This window comes from Lipophrys pholis (assembly GCF_963383615.2).
Source record: "Lipophrys pholis genome assembly, chromosome: 14".
NCBI lineage: Eukaryota > Metazoa > Chordata > Actinopteri > Blenniiformes > Blenniidae > Lipophrys > Lipophrys pholis.
Window position 1 is genome coordinate 5,410,694 of NC_137633.1, and position 23,935 is coordinate 5,434,628.

The window sequence follows — 23,935 nt, forward strand, 5'->3', positions numbered from 1 at the left end:
TTTTCTCCTGCTTATCCTTTTCCGGGTCGCGGGGGTGGCAGTCTGAGCACTGTCTATAAACAAAATATATAAAGGATTGTGAATATATAAGCATAATTTCGACTGTTTTCTTATTTTTATGGGTGTTGATGATATTAGTTGTCATTAATCTGCCAGTGTTTTTGGGGTGAACCTCTCATCTGTTAATTTGTTTACATTTTTTACTGTCATTAGAACACTCCCAAATGGGAAATTTACTAATTGGTAGCTTTTCATGTTCACAAGAGAAATTCCCACTTTATCTGCAGGAAGGTTAACTTCAGAGAGAAAAGGAATATCACTAATTATGGTATTTTATATTGAATGTTCTTAAGATCTTTCTTTTGATTTTGTCATTTGTTTATAAGTTGCACATATTAGGATCGGTATCAACAAGCCACTGGCTTCAGCCTATTCATGCTCTCATGAACAGTATTTGTTGGTGTTCATATTTTCATTCAGTGTGTTAAATAAGATAAAATAAGATAAGATATCCCTTTATTTATATTCATCCAGGGTTCATTCCACCCTTTAGCAAAACGAAGCTTTATTTGTGAAAGCAAATTAAAAGACATCAAATATTTTTAATACAAATAATTTTTTTTCCTCCTTCAAAATCCATGCAGGCAATATAAATGCATTTCTTTTAATGACAGTTTGGGAGAACATAGACTTTTTTTTTTTTTTTTTTGCCTTGTGAGATGCCTTCTTAAAGGAGCACTGACTGACCAGACAATACTGGATGATCATCTGCACAGAGGTCACCTCACTCTTATCCGGGGCTGTCACAACATACCAGACCTGCGGCCGAGGCCCCAAATCTTATTAGTTTTGGAGGACATTTAACACTTAAAGGACACGAGTACACACACACGTACACACACACACACACCCACACACACGCATGCACACACTCCAGCCGTCCTCCAGAGGTGCAGCAGCAGCGGCAGCGGCAGCAGCAGCAGCAGCAGCCCGCACACCACCACCTCCACCTCCACAACACAGTTTCTATGTATGCGCCGTCACAGTGCAGACGGAGGTTGTAAACATGGCGGCGGACGGGATGGTCCTCACCAACCACGACCATCAGACCAGAGTGGGGATACTGACGGGTAAGGCGACCGCCTGACTAAATGCGGCAAAACGCCCGCCGACGGTGCGGGCTCGGTGGCGTTTTGTCGTCGGTTGTTCTGCCGCCGCGTCCGTGTCACGATACCGAGCCGTCTCCGCTGCGGAGCTAGCTGGCGGCTAGCCGCTCCGCTAACCGGCGCTGCTCGCGCCGAGGTGCGGGCAAGAGCGAGGCAGCCGTGACAGGTCGGACAGGTGTGAAGATCACGTCCGAACGCACGTGTGTGCACATATATGTTCATGTTTGACGCTTTTGCATTCTCACACGGGGCACAGCTGTCATAGCCAGGTTGTACTTGTTAGCTATAGGACAGTATAGTGAGATTTTGTTGGACGTCAAGTCAGAGTCGACGGAAGAGGTACCCCGGCGGAGACTTTCAAAATAAGCGTCGAGCCGCACGCCGGTGGCGGAGCTTTCTTGGGATTCGGTGCCACTATTGTGAAAGAAACACCGCCGCGTTTCCGGTCTGGCTTTGCCGCGTTCGCGCGAGCCTGACGCGAAGTTGAACGTTGTATTTTCCAGCAATGTAGCGTTACCGAGCCTACATGAGCTGCATTATTCATTTCCCTTTGCAGGTCCTATATGTTGCCCGCCGTTTCACGGTGTTTCCCGTTACATCGTCTCCCCGAAATGCCCTTAACGGCGGCCGCGTCGTTTCACGCTGAACGCCCCTTGCTCCCGTTTACCGCACATATCAGCATTTATTAATCCTAAATCGTGCGTTTGGTCGCCTCTTTAAAGACATAGAGAGAGAGAGAGAGAGAGAGAGGCGGCAAGGCGCAGCGCCACAGGGCCAGATGATGAAGGGAGCTGTGCGGTTTGTGGGAGCTGCTCCTCGGATTAGCTCGGCTGATGTTTGTCGGTTGAGTCGTGCAGAGGAAGAGGAGGAGGAGGAGGAGGAGGAGGACTGGGACCAGTGTGGCAGCCACCAGTTAGCTCTGCTGTCTTTTTTTTTATTTTTTATTATTTATTTATTTATTTTTCTACCAAAGCAAGGAGGGGAAGACGTGAGGATAATGCTAAAAAGGACCGGAGCCAGCAGCTGGCTGAGCATCCGAGCTGAGAGCAGCTTGACCCCGCAGTCCGTCCAGCAGACAGCAGCGCTCCTGTCTGTCACATGCAAACACACGATACTAATCCATTCATGTGCTGCTGGGATCATCTCTCACACGGACGTCATTTGAGGTCGAGCCAAAGCAACTTTAACCGAAAATTATTGAAGCAATTGAAGCAAGAGGTCCCCCCCCCCCCTACCCCCCTCTCCCAAAAAAACCCAACCAAAAACAATGTTACTGACTAAGATGTTCTTGTCAGTCCAGGTCCCTTGAACATTTGGCGTGAAGTTTCCCCCTCTTCCAATATTAAAGCTTTCATTTTGAATATTGTCAGAATTATGGATGCAGCTAAATGGTTGACCATACGTCCCCTCGACAGTCTGGACCAGAAACATTAGTTGGATAGTGGTTCATCTAAATCAAGGGTGTCATACATGAGGCCAAACCGGCCTGCAAGAGGCTCCTGTGTGGTCTGCCAAACCACCAAGCAAATGGTAAATGGATTTCATAAATATAGCTCTTTTCAACTGCTCGAGCGGTCCCAAAACCCCTCTGTACACCAATGGAGGCGGCCGCCACGCAAGGCCTAATCCATCCATTGGGATCAGTGTCTTGCTCAACTTTGACATGTGGACAAGCAGAAATTGGAATTGAACCTACAACCTTCCGATTGTTGCTCTACTGCTGCTCTACCAACTGATTCCGACTTCAAGAAATCATTAATTTCTTTTTTTCAGATAGATAAATGATAGATAATGCTTTATTGTCAAGCAATTCATAGGCCTGCATACAAGAACGAAATGTTTCTGCTCGAGGATCAAAACTGGGCTTTTTAAAAAATGTCTAAAAAAAACAGGAACTGTAAAAGTATAAATACACACTAAAAGGTATAAAAAAACACAGATTTATGGTTTAAAACACATTTCTTAAGCATAGCGGACATAAAACAATACAAACACATATTGGAAAGCTATCTATCTCGCCTCAAAGCCATGCTGTCGGCGTCGGTTTGTGAAAACATCCATAATGCAACGCCTATAGACGTTTTTAGGACATTTCACTGTGTTCTTCACCAGAATGTATAATCAAAATTGGCTTCATGTTGAGATTGTAGTCATTATTGATAGTTATTTTTGGGTTTTGCGAAAATGTAGACATTAATGTCGCGTATACAACAAAGAAAAACATTTAAATGTTACTTTAACAGTTATTATGGCACTATTTTACATTCAAGATGTAATTGAGCCGTATTTGGCCCTTGAAATTCTGTTGTAAGCAATAGTGGTACCAGATATTATTGCAGGGCTTCATCAGTTGGTCCTTATATGAATAAAGGAAAATATTGGGTTTCTCTACCCTGGTAACTTGGGTATATGTCTTGAAATGATTATAACCCATATTCATCAGTACCTGTCTCTTGAATACACACACACACACACACACACACACACACACACACACACACACACACACACACACACACACACACACACACACACACACACACACACACACACACACACACACACACACACACACACACACACACACACACACACACACAAATTATGGCCTGTGGGCCAACTCATGAACATTTAAGTAAAAATGCATACTTTTTTTTTTGCGTAAGAAAAGTTTTGCGTTTACCTTACAACATTTTGAAAACTAAGTCTGTTTTAACAGAAACGGCAGCAACTCTTAAAACAATGTAGTTAGCCTGTAGGGCCACGAGTGGTTTTCTTTTGATCATACAACCACACACACAGGCAGAGAACCATACACTATAAACATTAAAAATAGCTACTACAGGGACATTTGCATAGACAGATGTTTTGGATCGCTGTTACGGGTGACTCAATTGTAAAACTAACAAGTCCCAGGAGACGATGGACTGGGAGTCATGACACTGGAGGCAAACATTGTTGTTATTGTCCATCTACTTACACATGTGCAGAAGAACTATTTACTGGTGCGCATGCGCAGTAGCGGCTTTTTCGAAAAGTTGCATTTTCAGTGGCTCCAACGACTCCAAAGTTTTCTGTTTTCACTTGAAAACATTTTTAATAAAGATATTGGGGATAGCTGTTGACCTCTGTGAGGTGGCTCATAAACCAATCCGCAGAACTGAACCGTTAAAACCAAATTCTTGTGACACCAACATGCACAATATACATACAGCAAAAAATTGTGTTCATGTGTATTTGTGCTTTGTTTGTCATCCTATTTGGCCCATCAGATGGCGCCCTGCTGCCCGAGATGCCCCCCCCCCTCACCCCCCACCCCCACCCCCACTGGGTAGATGGTGAAGAGAGCTTAGTGAGTGATGTGATTGCAGGAAATGCGGATGCAAGAGAAAGAGCACTGTATTAATGAGAACCAATCTCAAAGCGAGAAGTCATTAACATCATATTTACTACAAGTTATATCACAATTACAATTATGATTTCAGACCGCGCTTTCACTTAATGTCATGCAGCCTGGTAACCCTGGTTGTAATCTGATTAGACTCGATGCCAGATTCCTTCTCGCTTTCATAGCGTCGTGCGTATGTCCCTTCTGCAACGTCGCGCACCTTTTTGAAAAATGGCGACGGCAAAACTTGAGCAGTCGTTTCATAAGGCGATGCTTTTCTTAAAATCAGACGTAACAAGGAGAATGTTTCGCTGCGTTCCATTTCCTGTGTCAGGTTACGTCCCTGCGAGTGCCTGCGGCCGAGTTGTCGAGATGGGAGGTGATGAGATTTTTACGATTCTGATTTCACTTTTGATTCTGCTCAACGGTTTGGTTCTTTAACGATTTTCATTTGGGAAAACAAAGGGGAAACAAACAGGTCAAGTTTGCATCAACTTTGTTTTAGTTTAGAAGTACCATAACGGTACAAACCCAACAGTGAGGCCCACAGCCCGGGGCTGCTCTAAGAGGACGTGGTAATATTGCGCCTTTCTGCAAACAGTCTTGTCTCAAAGAGATTGAGATGGTTCATTCAGGAAATACCAAATCTTTATCGGCCCGAGCGCCTGTCACATGTGGAGGAAAACCAAGGCTTTACAGCGATGGCGTTGCATTAATGAAGAAAGATAGTGACTTATTTTAAGCCTACCTACTTTCACTTTTCAGCAGATATCAGTAAGACTAAATTGATTTTCCATGTCTTATTATCTTGTTCTTGTACAAAATGGCTTTAAAATGGGTAGAAATTGTGTAAAAACCTTCAAGACCCCCCAGAACCTTTAGCTGTGGCCATCCCTGGGTTGTACCCCGCAAGTTTCTGGACTTAAATTGCCGTGGTGGTAAGATGTTGGTTAAATCCAGAGGATACCGTCAGAGTTCGGTCTGGTGTGAAGTGTTGGAGGTGCTCCTTTGGTAGGAATAAGATGGGAATCCCAATACATGTGCTGTTGGTAAATAAGAACTTTCAGGAGTACAGTACTGTCTGAAAATATTCTGGAAGTAGTCTTATTTTTCCAACTACAAATTGTCCCAATACTCACCATGCTTGTCTGTTTGTGGTGCATTGGTGTAAATGGAGAGAGCAACGGACATTTACCCAGATACCAAAGTTCACAGTCGAGAGTGATTGTTCAGTGTTTGTGTCCTTGAGCTCAGTGTACCAGGGTTTACCCAACAAACAAAAAACAAACTGTTTGGAGATTCTTTTGTCACAGCTTAAACAGGCTACAAAATGTTTTACAGAAGTGTGATTTTTAGTTTTGACATCGATTATTAGAACGCAACCGTTTCAATCACTTTCAAATGCACTTTTGTATTTCAGCCTTCTAATCGACACACAACTCAACAGAAACCAGCCTAATTCAATAATTCCATCTTTCTTTCAGTGTTTTCATGTGCCTGGCTAAAAAGCAACTGATGACTTAATCAGAGGAGATTAAACTGTGGACGGAAATCTGTAATGATTAGAAAAGAAAAAGCATGGGAATCTATACAGTATCTTTAAAAGTACCAAATATCCGTGCACCCCAAAAGGCTAATGGAATTAGCCACAATGAACTGCGTAACGGCTGTTTTGGATAATTAAAAGCTTTTTTGAGTCTTTTTCATTCTAAAGTTCTGATTCCCGTTTCATGAATTGTGACTCCTCTGGTTGCTGGAGTCAGTCACGATAACAAACTGTTTATTTTTGTTGAGAGTGGTGGGCTTCAAATAGAATTGTAGCCTTTAATCTCAGGATTGTTAGAACATTTTATTTATTTATTTATTTAAATATGTAATCAAATGCGTCACTTTTTCTCGTCTGCTAACCGGGACCTCTGCCCTCCTCTCAGTCAGTGACAGCTGCTTCAAGAACTTGGCTGAGGACAGAAGTGGCGTCAACCTGAAGGATCTCGTCCACGATCCTTCACTGTGAGTCCGCGGGGAAAGATCAGAGCCTCCACAATGATTCGTACTTCTGAAGGTCTGATCTGGATTAACCGTGACTCTGGACTCTCTTTTGCAGACTAGGAGGGGTCATATCTGCCTACAAGATCGTTCCGGATGAGATCGATGAAATCAAGGTACCCCTTTCTTGGCTTCGGTGGGTCAAGGCACCTGATAGAACGCTGCAGGAACAGTTCAGACTTTTACACACCGTCCCACTGGGCCGAGAAAATCTCCTGTGAAAATCCGAGTCGTGTTGTTTTGACCTATAAATAATAAAACCTTCCCCGGTTAATCAATCTCAAAATAGCTGGCAGCAACCAGTCAACTGTTAGTGAAGAACTGTTCTTTCTTCTTTTTGGTCGTTGTGGAGAGATCAGCTGGAGTTTACATGCAGACGTTTGCCGTTCATCTCGTGAGCTAATGGAACTGAATGTGCTGGTGTGTGCGCAGGAAACACTTTTGGAGTGGTGTGACGAGCAGGAGCTGAATCTCATTCTGACCACTGGAGGAACTGGCTTCGCACCGCGAGATGTGACACCTGAGGTACACGCCTACAATTTCTGGGCTGGACTTAAAGGGGAGCCATTATTCTTTATGATGCACAGTACAAATCAATCTAATGTCTTTTTATATCGCCGCTTAAGTTTACCTTGTTGTTCACGTGTAGGAAGCCATTTTAGCTCCTGTGTTTTAATGGAAAACCCGCTCACCAGATCTCCCGCCTCTTCAAACAGCACTGAGCCTGCTAATCTGCAACATTTCAGCCTTGTAATTTGACATCAACCTCATTGTCTTAAGTGCTACACTCTGTGCGATAATAACAATGTTATAAGTTCGCAGCTTGCCGCGCTTTACGACAGGAATTTGATAAACTTGGGCCACGACGTGGAGTTTGTTGTGTGCAGACTGCACGATGAAAATGCACGTTGAGTCGCGGCCCACGACGACGTGAGTCGACGTGATTGCGCAAGAATAACATGAGACATGAACAGAATCCTCGCCGTTGTGGCATTTATGTGTTTGGAGAGAAATCGCCCAAAAAAAACAGGACTAGAGGGAGAATGTGGTAATGGGCTCGGAAAGAGAGGCCAACTTGGGATCCTAATTTTGGAAAGTGAAGTTAAACTATGTACTAGTTAGCATCTACTCGCAATTTACTGTTTTGGTCTTTCATTTTCCAACAAAACACACTACATGTAAACGTAAGAAACAGGCCGTAGATCTCGGCAGCAGTCACGGTGACCCTAAATTTCTGATGCAGAATTTTATCGCAGGTTGTCTTTAGTCGCAGGAGCATGATGGCGGCCGTCCTTGAATCAATCTGACATTGTGACGTAGAACTGCTGATTTAGAGCCAAGACCAAAGATTGTTATCTTTCCTCTGAGACGGCGTGTATCGCCCTTTACAAGTTGCTGCCGTTGTTGACTTAAGCAAGAAGCTCTCTTAGCAGCTGTGAATCCCCAGCTCTCTCCTCAGTAAACATCCAGCAACGTACACGTGTCATCAGATTAAAAGAAAACAAAAAAAACATGATATGTCCTCTTTTAATCATAGCGAAAGAACATTTTCTCAATCAAAACCACAGCTCTTTGGGACAAACATGTTGGTACATGGTGTTAATCGGCCGGTGATTGTGTCGCAGGCCACCAGAGAGGTGATAGAGCGGGAGGCTCCGGGGATGGCTCTGGCCATGTTGATGGGATCACTCAACGTTACACCGCTCGGCATGCTGTCCAGGTGAGCCCCGGATAATCTCACTGTTCTGTCGGGCTTGAGCCGCAGTGTTAATCCCCTGTTTTCTCACCAGATTAGTGCGTGTGATATCCGCTCCTCTAATCTGCTTTCTCCTCTGTTGTTTCCAGGCCAGTTTGTGGCATTCGCGGGAAAACTCTGATCATCAACCTTCCAGGGAGCAAGAAGGGTTCCCAGGTACAAGTCTTTGACGTTACAGCTGCACTGGTGTGTCCACCAGTGATTCTTAAAGTTAAAGTGATGTAGAAAATAAGTATATATACAGTATTGAGGTACAATACAGTTTTGTTCCTGCTTTCGACAAAGTTGTAACTGAAAAAACAAATGAAAGGTAAGTTCAATTCAAAAGAAAATTCTTTAGTTTTTTCTATTTTATGACACATTATTGGTTACATTTCAGAAACTAAATGACAATAATTATAAATACTGTGCCTCATTGAAGTTACTTTTTTTTTTTAAATATGTATTAGGTTTTTATTACTTTTACATGTCTTTGATATAAAAAACATACATAAACCACTCAATTGAAAGATATGTTGGAAATATTGAATCTGTATAACCAACAACTTGTATGAAACCATTAAAAAGTGGAGTTTAAAGATGAATTGTATTGTGCAGGAGTGTCATCCTTGTTGATGAACTGCCGAAGTTTGATGCGCAGGAGAACCACAGAATATTAGATAAAGTTTAGCAGGAGTAGTCAGCGGTAAGGTAAAGTGACTTTGGGTTAAAAAACCCACGAAAGTCAAGTGTTTGGGTGTCAACGCACTATGATAGTCATGGTTACTGTGAGTACAGAAGTTAGACGACAGTTGAATAAACTTAAACATAGCCATTAAGTGTGGGACTGAGAAATTTGATGTGATCCAAGTCCTTTGTTTGGTGATCCTTTACACCCACGTTGGTGATTGGTGCTTGATTTAAGGAAGTTGGAACAAATCAGTGCTTTTTACGGATCATGTTTCCCGCTTCAAAGTGTTCCTGAACGTGTTTGTTTGTCTCGCAGGAGTGTTTCCAGTTCATTCTGCCCGCCCTGCCTCACGCCATCGACCTGCTGCGCGAGGCCACCGTCAGGATCAAGTCCACGCACGCCGCCCTGGAGCAGCTGCCCTCTCCCACCCCTCTGCTGGCCAACACGCACGCCAACACGCACGCCAACATGCACGCCAACACGCACAGCAACGCGCACACCATGGAGCGTGGCACCCAGTGCGAGGAAGAGGAGGAGGAGGAGGAGGAGGAAGAGGAGGAGGACCGGAGACGAGGGCGACACGCTCACAACCACCACCATCACCACCACCACCAGCATGGCTCTTCCCACATCACTGCAGCCGCCATCGCTGCCAAGGTAACCGGTCCACGGGACGGGCGAACGCCGGCGCCGCTGCCGCCTGAAAGTTAACAGATGAAATTTTAATGATCACTGTGGGGAAAATGGGTCATTGCAGCAGCAGGCTACTGTACTACACACGAGTGCTGCTGCAGGACTCGATACACATGGTGGTAGTAACTGCAAGAAGAGTGGGGGATTTACAGAAAGTAGGGATTTTATCTTCTTTTTTTTTTTTTTAATATGTGAAATAAACAGCGTACGGCAGAGAAGCAACGCACAGCGCGTGTAGTCAGATCAGGGCGGTTAGCGTCCAGATTTACTCTTCGTAATCTATCTGTATTTTGACATGGAACACTTTGCCGACGTAACATGATCAGATAGTTTTGCTTGCACTATTTTAAAGGTCAAGTCAAGTGCATGTGTATTTTTAGACGACCCATCATGTTTGTAGTTTAGAAACAACAAGTCATAATTCACAACTGAAAGAATGTTGAAATCTTTTTTTTTTTTTTTTTTTGTGTAGTTGGTTCTTTGATCACCGCTTAAATTCACTTTTAAGTCTGAAACAAGCCGTTTCTGCTGCAGTATCCTTAACCCTCCTCAGCTGAAAGTCTTCTCTCTAATTGTTGGCAAACTTCCAGATGTTGTTAACCTTCTCACCATGTAGCGTCAGATGCTTGTAATTTGACCCCAGTGTCATGCTCTTCCATTGTAATTTGACACGGTCCTTGCCATTTCATGTTTGTCTCACTGCTGCAAATCAAGGCGATTAAAGTGGTGTCAAATTACAAGGCAACGTGATAACGCTGAAATCAAACTACAATGAGGCATGTGTAGATTTCCAAGGCACCACAGAGAGGCTGGTGTCTAATTACAATTCAAGACGGGAGAGCCTGCTAAAACGCTGCCTAAAAATAGACTTGGAAGCTTGCCAATCAGATGAAATTGGACTTTGAAGCTTGGAAGGCATTAAAGCAGCTTTCAGGCGTCAGATTATTAACTTTAACTCGATGTTTTTTGTAAGTATAAAAAATACTTTTAAATTACCCTTGAATATGAGAAAAATGTTAAGGCAACTTATTCATACCTCTCAGAATACAGTAATCAGATGTGTGTGTATCATAATATGTGCAAAAGTACTGCTCTTTTCTGGCATGGGGATGAAAACACTGGGCATCTAGGATTTCTTTGGAATGTCTTCCTTTTGTGACCTCAAACCATTTCATGACATTTCATGTCTGTGTCAACCTGTCAACGTGTGTGTGTGTGTGTGTGTGTGTGTGTGTGTGTGTGTGTGTGTGTGTGTGTGTGTGTGTGTGTGTGTGTGTGTGTGTGTGTGTGTGTGTGTGTGTGTGTGTGTGTGTGTGTGTGTGTGTGTGTGTGTGTGTGTGTGTGTGTGTGTGTGTGTGTGTGTGTGTGTGTGTGTGTGTGTGTGTGTGTGTGTGTGTGTGTGCATGCCTGCATGCTTGTATCCGTGTCCCATCAGACGAGCCATGCTGTGGTCATGGCTAAGGGCGCCCCCTACCTGCCCGGCAACACGCCCGCCCCTCCCACTCATTTCACCTGCTCCTGTACTCATGACCAGCAGGTGAGGCACTCGCACATACACCCGCCCGTCTCCGCCTCCTTTCATCGGCCAGTTCATCACATCCGTCAGTCACACGCCACTCTGCCTTCGCTCCTCATACTCTGGGATTACCTGATTTTGCAGTTTTGTGGAGAGTTAAGTCGGCTTTTGAGTATTGAGACTGACACTGGTTCTTACATAAATCTCCCTTTAGAGTGGGACGTGAACAGGTTGAATGTTAATCAAACCCATGCTGAAAAAATACACCGGAAACTCTCGAGAAATACTGAAACACATCCTGCTTTAAAGGGAGAGACACCCTCATGTCGCATGCAAATGTGTAGCAGCCCTTTTTAATACAGCTTCCTGGATGAAGTCATTTCAAGATCTACTTTAAGGTTTAGATTTTATAATATGAAACACTTTACCGAAATCTAAATTAGAATATAGATTTTGCACAACATTAATTGTACAGTAAACTTCAACGTATGAATATAAAGTTTTTTATTTGCTTAAAGATTTAGTTAGGCGTCCCAGTTTTCCTCCTACTTCCCACGTATTCATTGTTCATAATCGGCTTGTTTCAGTGGAGCAGGTTGGTGAGGCAAGGTTTGTACTTTTGTCGTGATCTTTCTGGGCGACCATACATTAGTAAAGTTATTAATTCGTGGGCTATTTTAATTGGTTAAACCTACGTACAGGCCTTAACCGCTTAACCAGCAGTATTGCTGAGGATTGAGAGCAGCAGTTTACATATATGATGGGATCTGAGTTTGAAACATACCATCTATGGTTTTCAACACCCTTCCATCTTCTACACCACTTCATTCAATTCACGGTCTCTGGGGGCTTCAGTTACGCCCAGCTGACTATAGCCAGTCCATCACAGCCAATATACACTTACAATCACACCTATGGGGAAATTACAGTGGTCATTTAACCTCAAACTGATGTTTTTTGACTGTGAAGGGAGAACATGCAAACTTCACTCAGAAAGGCCCCCAAAGCTGTGAAGGGACAGTACTCATGACTACTCATGTAGTCATATTTGGAAATGTGAAATCACATAACGAGGGACGAATTGGTTATAATTTAACCCAGTTTCTTTTTCACCGATGGCTTATACGTGTCAAATATTTTCCACATTTGTTTGCTGATTTCGACCTAAAACTTGCTGGAAGCTGATCTTTTAAGCCCGGTTCACATGGGACTAGTGAGATTGATTTCCGTTAAATCCTACCTTAACGTTTCACTGTATGTATGTATGCTGTGTGTCTGCTATACCCGTTCCCGACACAGAGGTTTAAGCTCTTCTCATTTCTGTTTCTTGTTTCGATAATAGGCTGCGGCGAAATCCAATAATGAAAACTTTGATAGTATTTTTTTTTTTTTTTGGGGGGGGTGCCATTGAAAGACCCATTGAAAGAAAGAGAGATCAAATCGTAGCCGGAGATAATCCCTTGGTCGGGGATTTGCTCGGTAAATTTGAGCAAAACACGGGCTTTGTTTACCCCAATGTGAATGTGCCACACACTGATGTGGGGGTGAATTCCTAAATCACATGAAGTCCTTAGTTCCTGGTGTCTGATCTGATGCTTACAAAAGCCATTGTACACACTGTTACTTTGCCTTCACGCCCACCGTAACACATGCTGGTGTCATTCCGGGTCAAGTCAAGCGAGTTGGAAAACTCTTTTCCCCTCACCCAATCTCCTTGGAAGTGCAAAATGTTTTGCTGGAAATAATCTAAACGTCTCCTACAGGTAGTGTGTAAAAATGTCTCTGTAGTGTTTAAAAAAAATGTTAGATTTTTTTTTTAGATGTCTTAATGTATGTCCTTTCTAACTTTCTAAAGTGTGTGGTTTCTAGAAGATGGTGAGGGTGAAGATGCCTTGTTTGCATCAGGTCAGAGGAGAATGCTCGGACTGCTTGGAGACGACAGAAAGTCCACAAACAGCCACTAGTGCAACCAGGATCTGCAGAATACTATCGCTGAATCGCTCATTATGTCGTTGCCATTATATGCCATCAATTATATAAAACTCCATGCATTGGTATAAAGAACTAAAACTCTAAAGTTGAACGTAATATCATGCTTCTTAGTACATTTTTCAAATAGAGTCACACACTCCCTGAAAATATTATTCCTCAAACATGAATTCAAGTATAAACTCATTTTGCAGCCATAAGTGTTATGTGAACTTTCCCAATAGCTTGAGGATATACTGCAATAGGTTGATATCACCTGATAATACTTCTGCTATTATATATATAATTTCTTTTCAGCAACGTTTTTTTTACAGGCCACTCTTTAAAACGTCGGTAGTGTGTAAACCAATGTCCCGTCTGATTTATTCCCGATTTCCTAAAGAAAAACAACAGTGACATTTTCAAGTTGTACACAAACAAAACGAGAATTCTTTGACAAGCATTAAAGTGTGTGTGTGTTGTGTGTGTATGTGTGTGTGTGTGTGTAGATCCCGGACTCGATCATTTCTCGAGGCGTTCAGGTGCTTCCTCGAGACTCTGCCTCTTTAAGCTCCACCCCTTCCGAGTCACCACGGGCAACACAGGCGACATCCCGCCTTTCCACCGCCTCATGCCCGACACCCAAGGTACACACGAACTTTCACGCACGCACAAACAAAATCAGAACCAGCTTGAAATTCGGGCGCCTCTCTGCCAACAAGAATCGATCCAGAAACAAGTGTCACTTCGCTGAAGGGTAACGGTTTCCTCTGTCTACTTTCCAAGATTGATCAAGCATGCCATCGTAAATGTAAGTTCACTGCTAATAGGCATAGACAGCTGCCCCAACAGTTCGCCATCAGTCACATTGGTAATGGACAGTTCCTGCATAATTCGAGTTCCTCCTCTGCTCAGGAGTCCTCCTCCTTTCACCGTCGGTTGTTTTATGCATTTGTAACGTACTCCCAGCGACAAAAAGGCTGCAAATTTGAATTCTCAATGCAAAAAAAAAGCAAGATGTCATCCACTTCCTTGTGAGAGAGCATCGTTGTTACTATACCGATGAGTACGTCAACAATAAAGCATACCTCCCAGTCCTGTCTCAATTCAGCTGTCAAATTCAAGCCCTCAAAGTTTCTAGATGGATGTAGTCATCCTGACTCGGCTTTTCAATACTTAACAGCTGTGTCCCTCCAAGTCACGTTCGAGGTTTACAGTCTCGGGACTTGTGTGTTGTTTGGAATTGAATGGGAGTGAATGGGACTGTGAGATTTGGCGCAAACGTCACAGAACTATCCTCAGTTGTGGTACATTCACAATTAAAGTGGTCCCAACCAAACGTGGACGGTGGGATTCAAAGTGGAAAGTACTCAAATTATGCTGGAATTGTTTTTTTTTTTTTTGTTGGTTTTTTATTAAAAAAATTTTGTGTGTGTGTTCACAGATGGAAGGTTTGGTAGGATTAAGAAAGTCTTTGGCGTGACCAGGTGAAATACAGGTTTTGGTCCAGCACCTGCCACAGCCTGTGAGAGGACAGTTAAGACTTACTGATATGGCTCGGTTAAAGACACAATGCAGAGCAATCGCACCGATTTTCTTTTCGTCAAACCTTGCAAGTGTGAACACAAGAATTTTAATTTGAAGTCTCTCAGAGGGAGTTAGAAAATGTAAAAACTGTATTTCCGAGTTCTGGCTGTCACATAACTGTGTCACTCTGATAAGATGGTCGTGTTGGTTGTTATTGAAAAATCTGCCCCTCTCTGCTCTGGGCCAGCTGTGATTTCTATGATATCGATTTTCCTTTCAATTTGAGGCAACCAGACTCAGGAGTGAATGATTATTCAAAAGTGAACATATGTGATGTATGGAAGATGGTTAGCACACATCAACATCCGAAGCATGTTGGTTAGTTTGAGCTTAACCATTTAAAATAACCTTCCCCCAAAATCAACCATTTTCCTCTGGAATCAGATGAGTAGCCGCTAAAATCCATGTTGTTGTTTTCATCTCTTGCGTATGAGACACTATCACGACTTGAAATAAGGCGCCGGGCTGTCCTGTTGCGAAGGAGCGCCGATTGAATCAACTCCGTACATGCGTTTCCATCGAACGATGACCAAATGCAGAACATGTGTCTGTCTCTCTGCAGGTTCAGTCACGATGTGGCAGTAATGAGAACATTCTGAGAGCCAGTAAGTTCTCTGTGTCTGTTTGTGTCTCATTAACATGCCAAGCTTTTACAAAAAGGCAGTTTGCATCACTGAGGAAAGTGTAGAAGACGCTGTGCGTGTTGTTCACTCAAGTGCATGTCTTCACCGTCTGTCCACTCACGCCCGTCCCTTTCTCGATTGTTTTTTGCCTGTCCAGGCCACAGCGCGGTCGACATCAGCAAAGTGGCGCGTCGTCATCGCATGTCCCCGTTCCCGCTGACGTCAATGGACAAAGCCTTCATCACCGTTCTCGAGATGACGCCTATTCTGGGAATCGAAGTCATTAACTACAGAGGTGAGTCTTCAGAGCAGGACACTGTGTGACTCATGTTTTATTTGATTTATTTTTTTATTCATTTCTTTCATTTGAACAATTGAGAAACATCACTGGTCTGAAGCCGTCTGATGCTTAAAGGTATGATAGGGTGCTTTCACACGTATGTTTAATAGGTAGCGTCACGTTTACATGTTTCGCTTAAGAAGAGTTTTTAGGTTTATAGTGGTGCTAGACACAATGTTTTACATGCAATCCATTACTTTTTTCGCTCAAACTTTTGGATTATGCACGCTATCGGAGTGTAACTGGAATTTGCCGTTAGTGGCTGGTTTGTTATTGTCTTAAATAGTTTATAAATACAAAGTTTGTAAACATGAGAAGTACTAGACCAACTTGAAGAAGCATTAGCAGTTAAGACATAAAGGCTAGAAAGTGATACCGTAATTTTCAGACTATTAAGCGCACATGAATATAAGCTGCACCCACAAAATTTAAAGAGTTGTGATGCACTTGAACACGTCAGCCATGCATCTGTGGCATGAAGCTCGTTAACCCGTAAAAATCCATAAATTAGCCGCGTCACGGTTCAAAGCGGCTTTTAGTCCGGAAATTAAGGTAATCTACTTTAGTGGTATAATGGACCTCTGTTGATTCCCTGCTCCCCCTCAAAGGTTCAGCCACAGACTTTAATTATTTATTTTTTTATTCACCCTTAAAGTAATAAATTCTTAAATCAGAAATTTGAACTTTGGTGAAAGCAGCTACCAGAGACAGTCATAGATCATCAGTCAACTCCTGTGATCCTCGGTTTTTCCTCACTCAACCTGAGCGATGAGTTTCGACTTTGACTTTGTTACACCACTATTATTATATCATTACACGTACGTCACATGTCCATCCATATTTCACAGCTTTCATAACTGTTTTTTTGGCTGGAAACAAAAACTGCTTCATTAAAACTGAAAATTGACACCATGAAGTTCATCATGCACATTAAAGACACGTCTGGATTTGTCCGGTTCCTAATATTGTTCCAGTTTGGTTGATGGATAATAAGCAGGCTGAGACTGAATCATATCTTATAAATGAGCAAAAGTGGCCATATAATGTATTTTTCTGGCACTTTCTCTCCAGCAATATTTAATATTTGGCACAAAACTATTTTAAAATGATAAGCCCCGGTAGAGTAAGTCGCTCTTATAACTCATCAGACCAGAACTTTTTTTTGTTAGAAGGGCATTAAATGAAATTGACAAGCAGCTGTCAAAAGTAGTAATTGAAAAAATGTTGACTCCTTCAGGATCAGCAAAATGCCGGGATTCAGAGAAATGTCACGTATTGCACCTTCTGTTGAGTTGCTGAAAGCTTCAAACATTATTTACAGTTTCTTTTGCAGTGTCATTAATAGCAACTATTGTTTTGTTTGTTTGTTTTTTCCTCATTGGAGCAAGAACATGAAAAACACCATCTTGTAGTGCAAAGTGGTATCACATGGCAGAGCACCATGAGACTAACTGTTAAGCTGTTCCACAGTTCTTTGCAGTCATTTTTTTTAAATTTTTTTTTTTAACCATTGTATATTCCAATGAGATACAGAAGCTCTAAATTGAATTGGTCAGTGCTGCTCTCTGCAGATGGTTTGGGTCGAGTGCTCGCTCAGGACATCTATGCCAAAGACAACCTTCCTCCGTTCCCAGCCTCCGTTAAAGATGGCTACGCTGTACGAGGTGAGATTACCGTTTCCTACGTGAAACTGGGACCCACGACATTAACATCAAACATTTGCTTTCACCTGTTATGAATTCATGGGTTTGCTGGTAAATATTCACAGATGAAACTCGTCACGGAATTCACTACATTAAACGTGTTCTTTGGCGGTCCTTAAACAATTTGAACTGGACCATCGTGATCTAATTTTCATAATTAACACAAACACCATCTCTGTCATTGACCTGTAGCTGCTGACGGCCCAGGGGATCGCTTCATCATGGGAGAGTCCCAGGCTGGACAACAGGTCAGCTCTAATAAACTAACACTGTTAACAACACTGTCAATACCTCAAGTTGTCTTAATTTAACCACTGGTCATCACACTGCTGCCTAAATACTGTGGATCTACGAGCTACGATCAATTCCAATGCTTCTATTAAAAATGCCACTTTTTAATGGTTTGATCAGTATGTGTGCAGAGTGAGAGCTCTTGAATGCACAGTTTCATGCAAGGATCAGAGGGTCACATCTGGATATCATTGATCAGCCATAATTTAGCCATGCTCCATCATATACTTCCTTGCTGTATTCCAGCTATCGGCCACAAAATTGACACACATCGTTTGGACTTAATGTTCAACAGCCCTCATGTTTTGCTTGATAATAACAAAAAAAGAGGAAAGTTTTGAAGTAAATATTGATTTTCCATTGAAACAGCAAACTAAAGAACTTTGTCTTATATTTTCAGAGTGGTGCAAACCAGTATTTTACATAAAAAGACATAAATTCAGGTTCGATTTGATCTCAAGCCAATAAGAAATTTGATAAACCCCCGTAAATATATTTCATGTTGTATAAAGAAGCTGTGGCTAAACACTGAATTGCTAATTGTTCATAGATAATTTGTAAATGAGTAACAAGCTGATCATTCGACAGTCCTTGATGTCTTTACACATAAACCTTGTTGTTTTTTTTTTTGAATGGGTGCTTTCACACATAATGTGACTATTATGTCACTGAGATTTTTTTTCCCCAGCTATTCTGAGCTTTCACACTACAAATCAACACATAACCCAGTCACAGTGAGCAAACAGAAAGACTCGTGACAACAACGATGGGCAACCTGCTCATGGTCCCTGTGTGTCTCCCTCTTCATTTTAACCCAGTGAGCACTTTGCATGTTTGTGTGCACGTACACCTGCAGCCCACCCACACAGTGATGCCGGGTCAAGTGATGAGGGTGACGACCGGGGCTCCGATCCCCTGTGGAGCCGACGCCGTGGTCCAAGTAGAAGATACAGAGCTGCTGAGGGAGTCCGAGGATGTAAGAACACCACGCAGGAAGTCAATGTGTCTTGTTCTAGTTCTTCCTCCACTCACTGACGGGGTTCTTCCGTCACTGCTTTGTGAGGACAGGATGTGTTGTGTTTACAGCTGGGGTTACTTTGAAGGCTTGTTTATTGCAGGGCACGGAGGAACTGGAGGTGAGGATCATGGTCCAGGCCAGGCCCGGCCAGGACATCAGGTACAGGACTAAGTGGCGAATTAACGTTTCAAAGAATGTATTAGAAGGAAAGCCTTCAGTTAAAAAGTGTAATATCTTTGTGTACTTGCACAGGCCGATCGGTCACGACATCCGGCGAGGCGAGTGTGTGTTGGCCAAAGGAACACACATGGGCCCGTCGGAGATCGGCCTGCTGGCCACAGTGGGAGTGACTGAGGTCAGCGTGCACAAGTTCCCCGTGGTGGCCGTCATGTCCACTGGCAACGAGGTAAACGAATGCAAACACATGCAAACTACTTTTGAAACTTTTTGGGGTTACTACTGAATCCATAAACCAGCCACATTTTTAAAGGTTTTGAGTTGGGATTAAATCAGGCGACGTTGACATTATTGTGTTTGTTTGTTTGCCCCTGTGTGTTCACGTGTGTAGCTGTTAAATCCAGAGGACGATCTCCACCCAGGGAAGATCAGAGACTCCAACCGCTCCACCCTTCTAGCCACCATCCAGGAGCATGGATACCCCACCATCAACTTGGGCATTGTGGGAGACAAGTGAGAAACCTCTTTATGGAAAGCGTGGTTTTTGTTTTGGCAGAGGTGTTCCCTCATTTTACTGTCTCTACCTATCACTGGATCAATGCAAAAAAAAAAAAAGGCATAGACCTGTAAAAAAACTAAATTCCTGCAGGATTTAAATTGTCTTGACAGGAAATTACAGGACACAGACCCGCAAAAGTACCATTAATAAGTTTATGCCAATGATTCGCTTTTAGGGCACAAGAACTACAATCCCAGACATTCCAATGCCCAATGAGGAGTCATGATTTAAGGACTCGTCAACATTTGTGTTGCTTCACGTTAGACGATATCCAACAGTAAGTTCTCGCTGTCGCATCGACGGTTGCCGTTTCTCCGAACTCTTTCACTCGTTAGTATTGATCGAGCGTCTTCCCTGTTGAACAGAAACAACTAATCACACAAAAGCAGTCTGTCTGAGCGTACTGCAGACTCAAATATCTTCATTAACAAATAAACTGACACGGAGTGGCTCCTGCAAGTCGATGCACTGCCACTTTGTTTAGATCTCAGTGACCAGAGTTGAACTTCAAAGTGCAAAAAAACAAAAAAGACACTGAATCCTTCACACTTCAGAATGTGTCTGAACACATTATCCATCAACAATGTCCACTTAATATTGTAATTATGATGACATAATGGCTACGGAGACAAAGTGACCTCCTCGGATGTGACCAGTGTCCTTCACAGCCAACAAGGAATTCAAACAGATTGCTTCACTGTGTTGTGTTGCAGCCCCGATGACCTGCTGTCGGCTCTCCATGAGGGAATCAGCCGCGCCGACGTCATCATCACCTCAGGGGGCGTGTCCATGGGAGAGAAGGTAAGCTTCCACTTGCGGCCTCTCACAGCTGACATGTCGAGCTCATGAACTCATTTTCTAATGAGGATTCTTGACATTAGTTCATCAGTACGGGCTTCGTCAGACACGTCGAGCTTTAAAGTGTATTTCCCTGTGTGCTTTTTGCTCATCAGGACTACCTGAAACAGGTGCTGGATATTGACCTTCATGCTCAAATCCACTTTGGACGAGTTTTCATGAAACCAGGGTGAGATGCGGGAGGGAGGCAGCGTCTCCCGACGCTCATGTGCTGCAAGTGTAACTGACGCCAATAGTGCATCCGATACATTATGAAATATTAACTGAGTGATATGGTGGCCGTTACGGTTTCCAAAGCTTGATAGTGGAATCGCGTTTTAAACTGACCTCTTTATGAAAGTAGTTACCCATAATTTTAATATATTGAGTTGAATAAAATGTTGTTGATTTATCATAGTAAGTAAAATCACAATTAATATTATAGTTATTTCTACCATAAAAATATTTGCACTTTGTATATTGAAACCAACAAATAGTTTGTATATATTTGAAATTTTTGCTCCAACATCGTTGCTGTTTTTATTTCTCTATGCCAGTCTATCTTTTTCATGTGTCATGTCATTTGTATGATTGTGTATTTGTGTGCTTTATTTAGTAGTTTTGTTTAGATTTGACTAGTTTTCAACATCAAACAACTTGGTTGAAATCTCTGCTGTTCCCACTGTAAATGTTGTTGCTGCTGAGAAAGTTGTTGGGGTTGCTTGGCGACTACCGAAGCTGCCCGTAACACTGTGAACACTGTGACTCACGACCTCCCCGTCTTTCTGTCTCTCAGTCTTCCTACTACCTTTGCCACTGTCGACATTGATGGGACGCGGAAACTCATCTTTGCTCTGCCAGGTGCTTATGTTTCTGCCCGTGGAGGAGGGGAGATGCAGACTTTAAAAAGACGAGCGCCCCCCGCTCTATTGGGACTTTGACGCCAGACAGTTTTTGTTTGTGTCGTCGGTGGTTTGGAATGTCGATCAAGATGCATTTCCTCACTACGCACAAATGATCACCTCAAATATTTTCACACAGATTTCAGCTGCTAACACACTTTCACACACGCCAGACTTGGATTAGATTCAAGTGTACATTTACAATCTACTAATCTTGAAATTGAATTTTCAGCCGTCAGCTTTCCTTCATACGAGCCCCGTGCTGTGTGGTTTTCCAGGTAACCCCGTGTCTGCAGTGGTGACATGTAACCTGTTTGTGATTCCTGCTCTGAGGAAAATGCAAGGCATTCTGGATCCTAGACCTACAATTATTAAAGCTAGGGTAAGAGATGCACACACTCATGAACACACACGCAATGCTGACTGTTTGCTGGCCACCAACAAATTTCATGAAAAGATTGAAGATTGGTGACAAAAGGCTTGAGAAGTCTCCCAAGCTCTGGTTTACTAAATCAAAATTTGGAGTTTGAATTAGAAATCATCAGTGGTATGTGTACAGCATCTCTTCAAATAAATCCTGTTGTTTCTCTTTGTGTCTTGGTATAGATTTAATGTTAGTGGGTCTTTTTTATTCTTTTTTAATAATACACATATTGTGTGTCTGCGTATTTCAGCTTTCCTGTGATGTTAAGCTGGACCCCAGACCAGAGTACCACCGCTGTATTCTCACCTGGCATCATCAGGAACCACTGCCCTGGGCACAAAGCACAGGTACAAACATGTATTCATTGACATGATGCATTCCCCCACTCTAACCTCCTCTGAGTGAGTATTCTGACCCTTTACCCGGCGATGAAGCATCACAACTAACGGCATTTCATTGTATCCTTACAACTAAAACTGGATACAGGCGTGTGACGGAGGCTTGGCTCAACAAATATGCATTTTAATTGACTTGCACTTGCACGACGCTCCGTTTCCTGTCTTTTCAGGCAACCAGGTATCCAGCAGGCTAATGTCAATGCGTAGCGCCAACGGCCTGCTGATGTTACCTCCCAAAACGGAGCAGTACGTGGAGCTGCACAAGGGAGAGGTGGTGGACGTCATGGTCATCGGACGGCTATGATGCAGGTGTGTTTTGCCGCAGTGTCGCTCCGTCGGCCACGCACAGTTTGGGCTTTACTCACTCGCGTCTGCTTCTCCCTTCCCAGACTTCAATGTCACTCGCTACCGATTAACCGTGGCAGTGCCAGGACTTCTTGTCTGGACAAGGAAAACGGGCGAGGGCAGGAAGTGGTGCATGTCTACCTGGTCGCCATTAGCTGTGATGTCATATGCAACAGCCAATCGGAGCCAGCGCAGGCTGAGTCCTCATTGGTCTGCTCTGAGGAGATCACTGTATTTCAATGAAGAAAAAAAAAACGATGTGAAAAAAATATATAAAATATGAGATTTATTCTGTAATATTATTATTATTATTATCCTGATGATAATGATTATTAATATTCTTAATTAATATTCTATTTATTATTATTATCATGGTTCTGATTGAATATTCTCATCTTAGTAGTATCCATGCCCTCTTCTCTCCTGTTCATTTGCTTTGTGCGTTTGACATTTTTCCCTGGTAGATATAGAAAAATAGAGACTTGCCCCATCCTTCCCCCTCTCCTCCCGACCTTTTTTAGCCCTTTCTTGTCCTCCTCCTCCTCCTTCTTCTTCTTTTTCTACTTCTACCTTTACTGCTACTCTGTTCTGGCGTCGTCTATCCAGATATAGAAAGTCCTTGATAACCCGTCCCTGTCGTATCAGTACTCCCTTTCTCAGATACCACATACCGACCCCTGACATAAGTAGAGACTGAAGGAAAAAAAAAAAAAAGAAAAATAAGCGTTGGGGGAAGGCATTGAAGCTGCTCATATAGTTTGTGCCAGTACAGTCAATATTGCCACATAAAAAAAAAAAGAAAAAAATACAAGGATTATTTGTATTTACTACTTTAAGTTTAGTCTTCACGTATGATGCTTTTAAACCACACTAAATCTCATCATGACTCTCAATGAAAGCCATGAATTTCTTCTTCCTAGCTGGGTCAGCGGGTCACGTTTAGGGAAAAAAAGAAAGCAACAGCTTCATTAGTCCGATATTGAATCAAAAGGAAATACACAAGACTTTTGGGATTGTTTTGTACTGCTGCCAATATTGGTTTAACCCTGCATTCAAGTGGTGTTTTACCTACAAGTCTCAAGTTTACACCATGAAACGACTTTGAAAACACAGTCGAAATATTTAGACTTTGATGAAGGGAAGGTGAGAGTAATGTCCTCTTAGCAGACCACTGGTTCTCCCAGAAAACGACAGTTACTTTAAAAGAAATCATGTGAGATTTCAACAAGTTGCATTTCCGTTGTGGAGCTGAATGATGAGATTAATGTCTCCTGTCTGTGTCTTTAGGGAGACCGAAGAGAGTTACAGAGGCTGTGTCCAAAACTAACCAAATGAAATATTAAAACTGTTTGTTTTACTCGTTTAGTTCCAGATCTGACGTGAATCAGAAAAACTTCAGGTGGACTTTCTTACTGCCAGACAGATATTAACAAAGACTGTTTCATATTGATGTCACAGTGGCATCGATATAAGAAAGTGCTGACTCAAAGCTGTGAAATGTTAATAAACAGTTTACATGTTTAACTGA

The 23,935-nt window shown here is 42.7% G+C and overlaps 1 protein-coding gene across 4 annotated transcripts; it reads left to right on the forward strand.

The window, feature by feature from the left end:
- Nucleotides 1-922: 922 nt before the first annotated feature.
- On the forward strand, nucleotides 923-22,649 carry gphna (gephyrin a; the record flags this gene model as incomplete). Of its 4 annotated transcripts, none has more annotated exons than XM_080480363.1 (24): nucleotides 923-1,130; nucleotides 6,486-6,564; nucleotides 6,659-6,716; nucleotides 7,033-7,125; nucleotides 8,226-8,320; nucleotides 8,446-8,512; nucleotides 9,342-9,683; nucleotides 11,155-11,256; nucleotides 13,713-13,850; nucleotides 15,353-15,395; nucleotides 15,571-15,708; nucleotides 17,325-17,417; nucleotides 17,649-17,704; nucleotides 18,604-18,723; nucleotides 18,866-18,924; nucleotides 19,018-19,171; nucleotides 19,334-19,455; nucleotides 20,215-20,302; nucleotides 20,455-20,528; nucleotides 21,135-21,199; nucleotides 21,519-21,622; nucleotides 21,915-22,011; nucleotides 22,233-22,371; nucleotides 22,452-22,649. In XM_080480363.1, 23 exons carry the CDS (start codon nucleotides 923-925, stop codon nucleotides 22,364-22,366), a joined length of 2,529 nt encoding a protein of 842 aa, XP_080336489.1. In that variant the 3' UTR covers nucleotides 22,367-22,371; nucleotides 22,452-22,649. The 4 variants fall into 4 exon arrangements, with proteins under 4 accessions (XP_080336489.1, XP_080336490.1, XP_080336492.1 ...); XM_080480364.1 differs by having other exon boundaries at nucleotides 953-1,130; nucleotides 17,310-17,417; XM_080480366.1 differs by lacking the exon at nucleotides 11,155-11,256 and having other exon boundaries at nucleotides 1,046-1,130.
- Nucleotides 22,650-23,935: the final 1,286 nt, after the last annotated feature.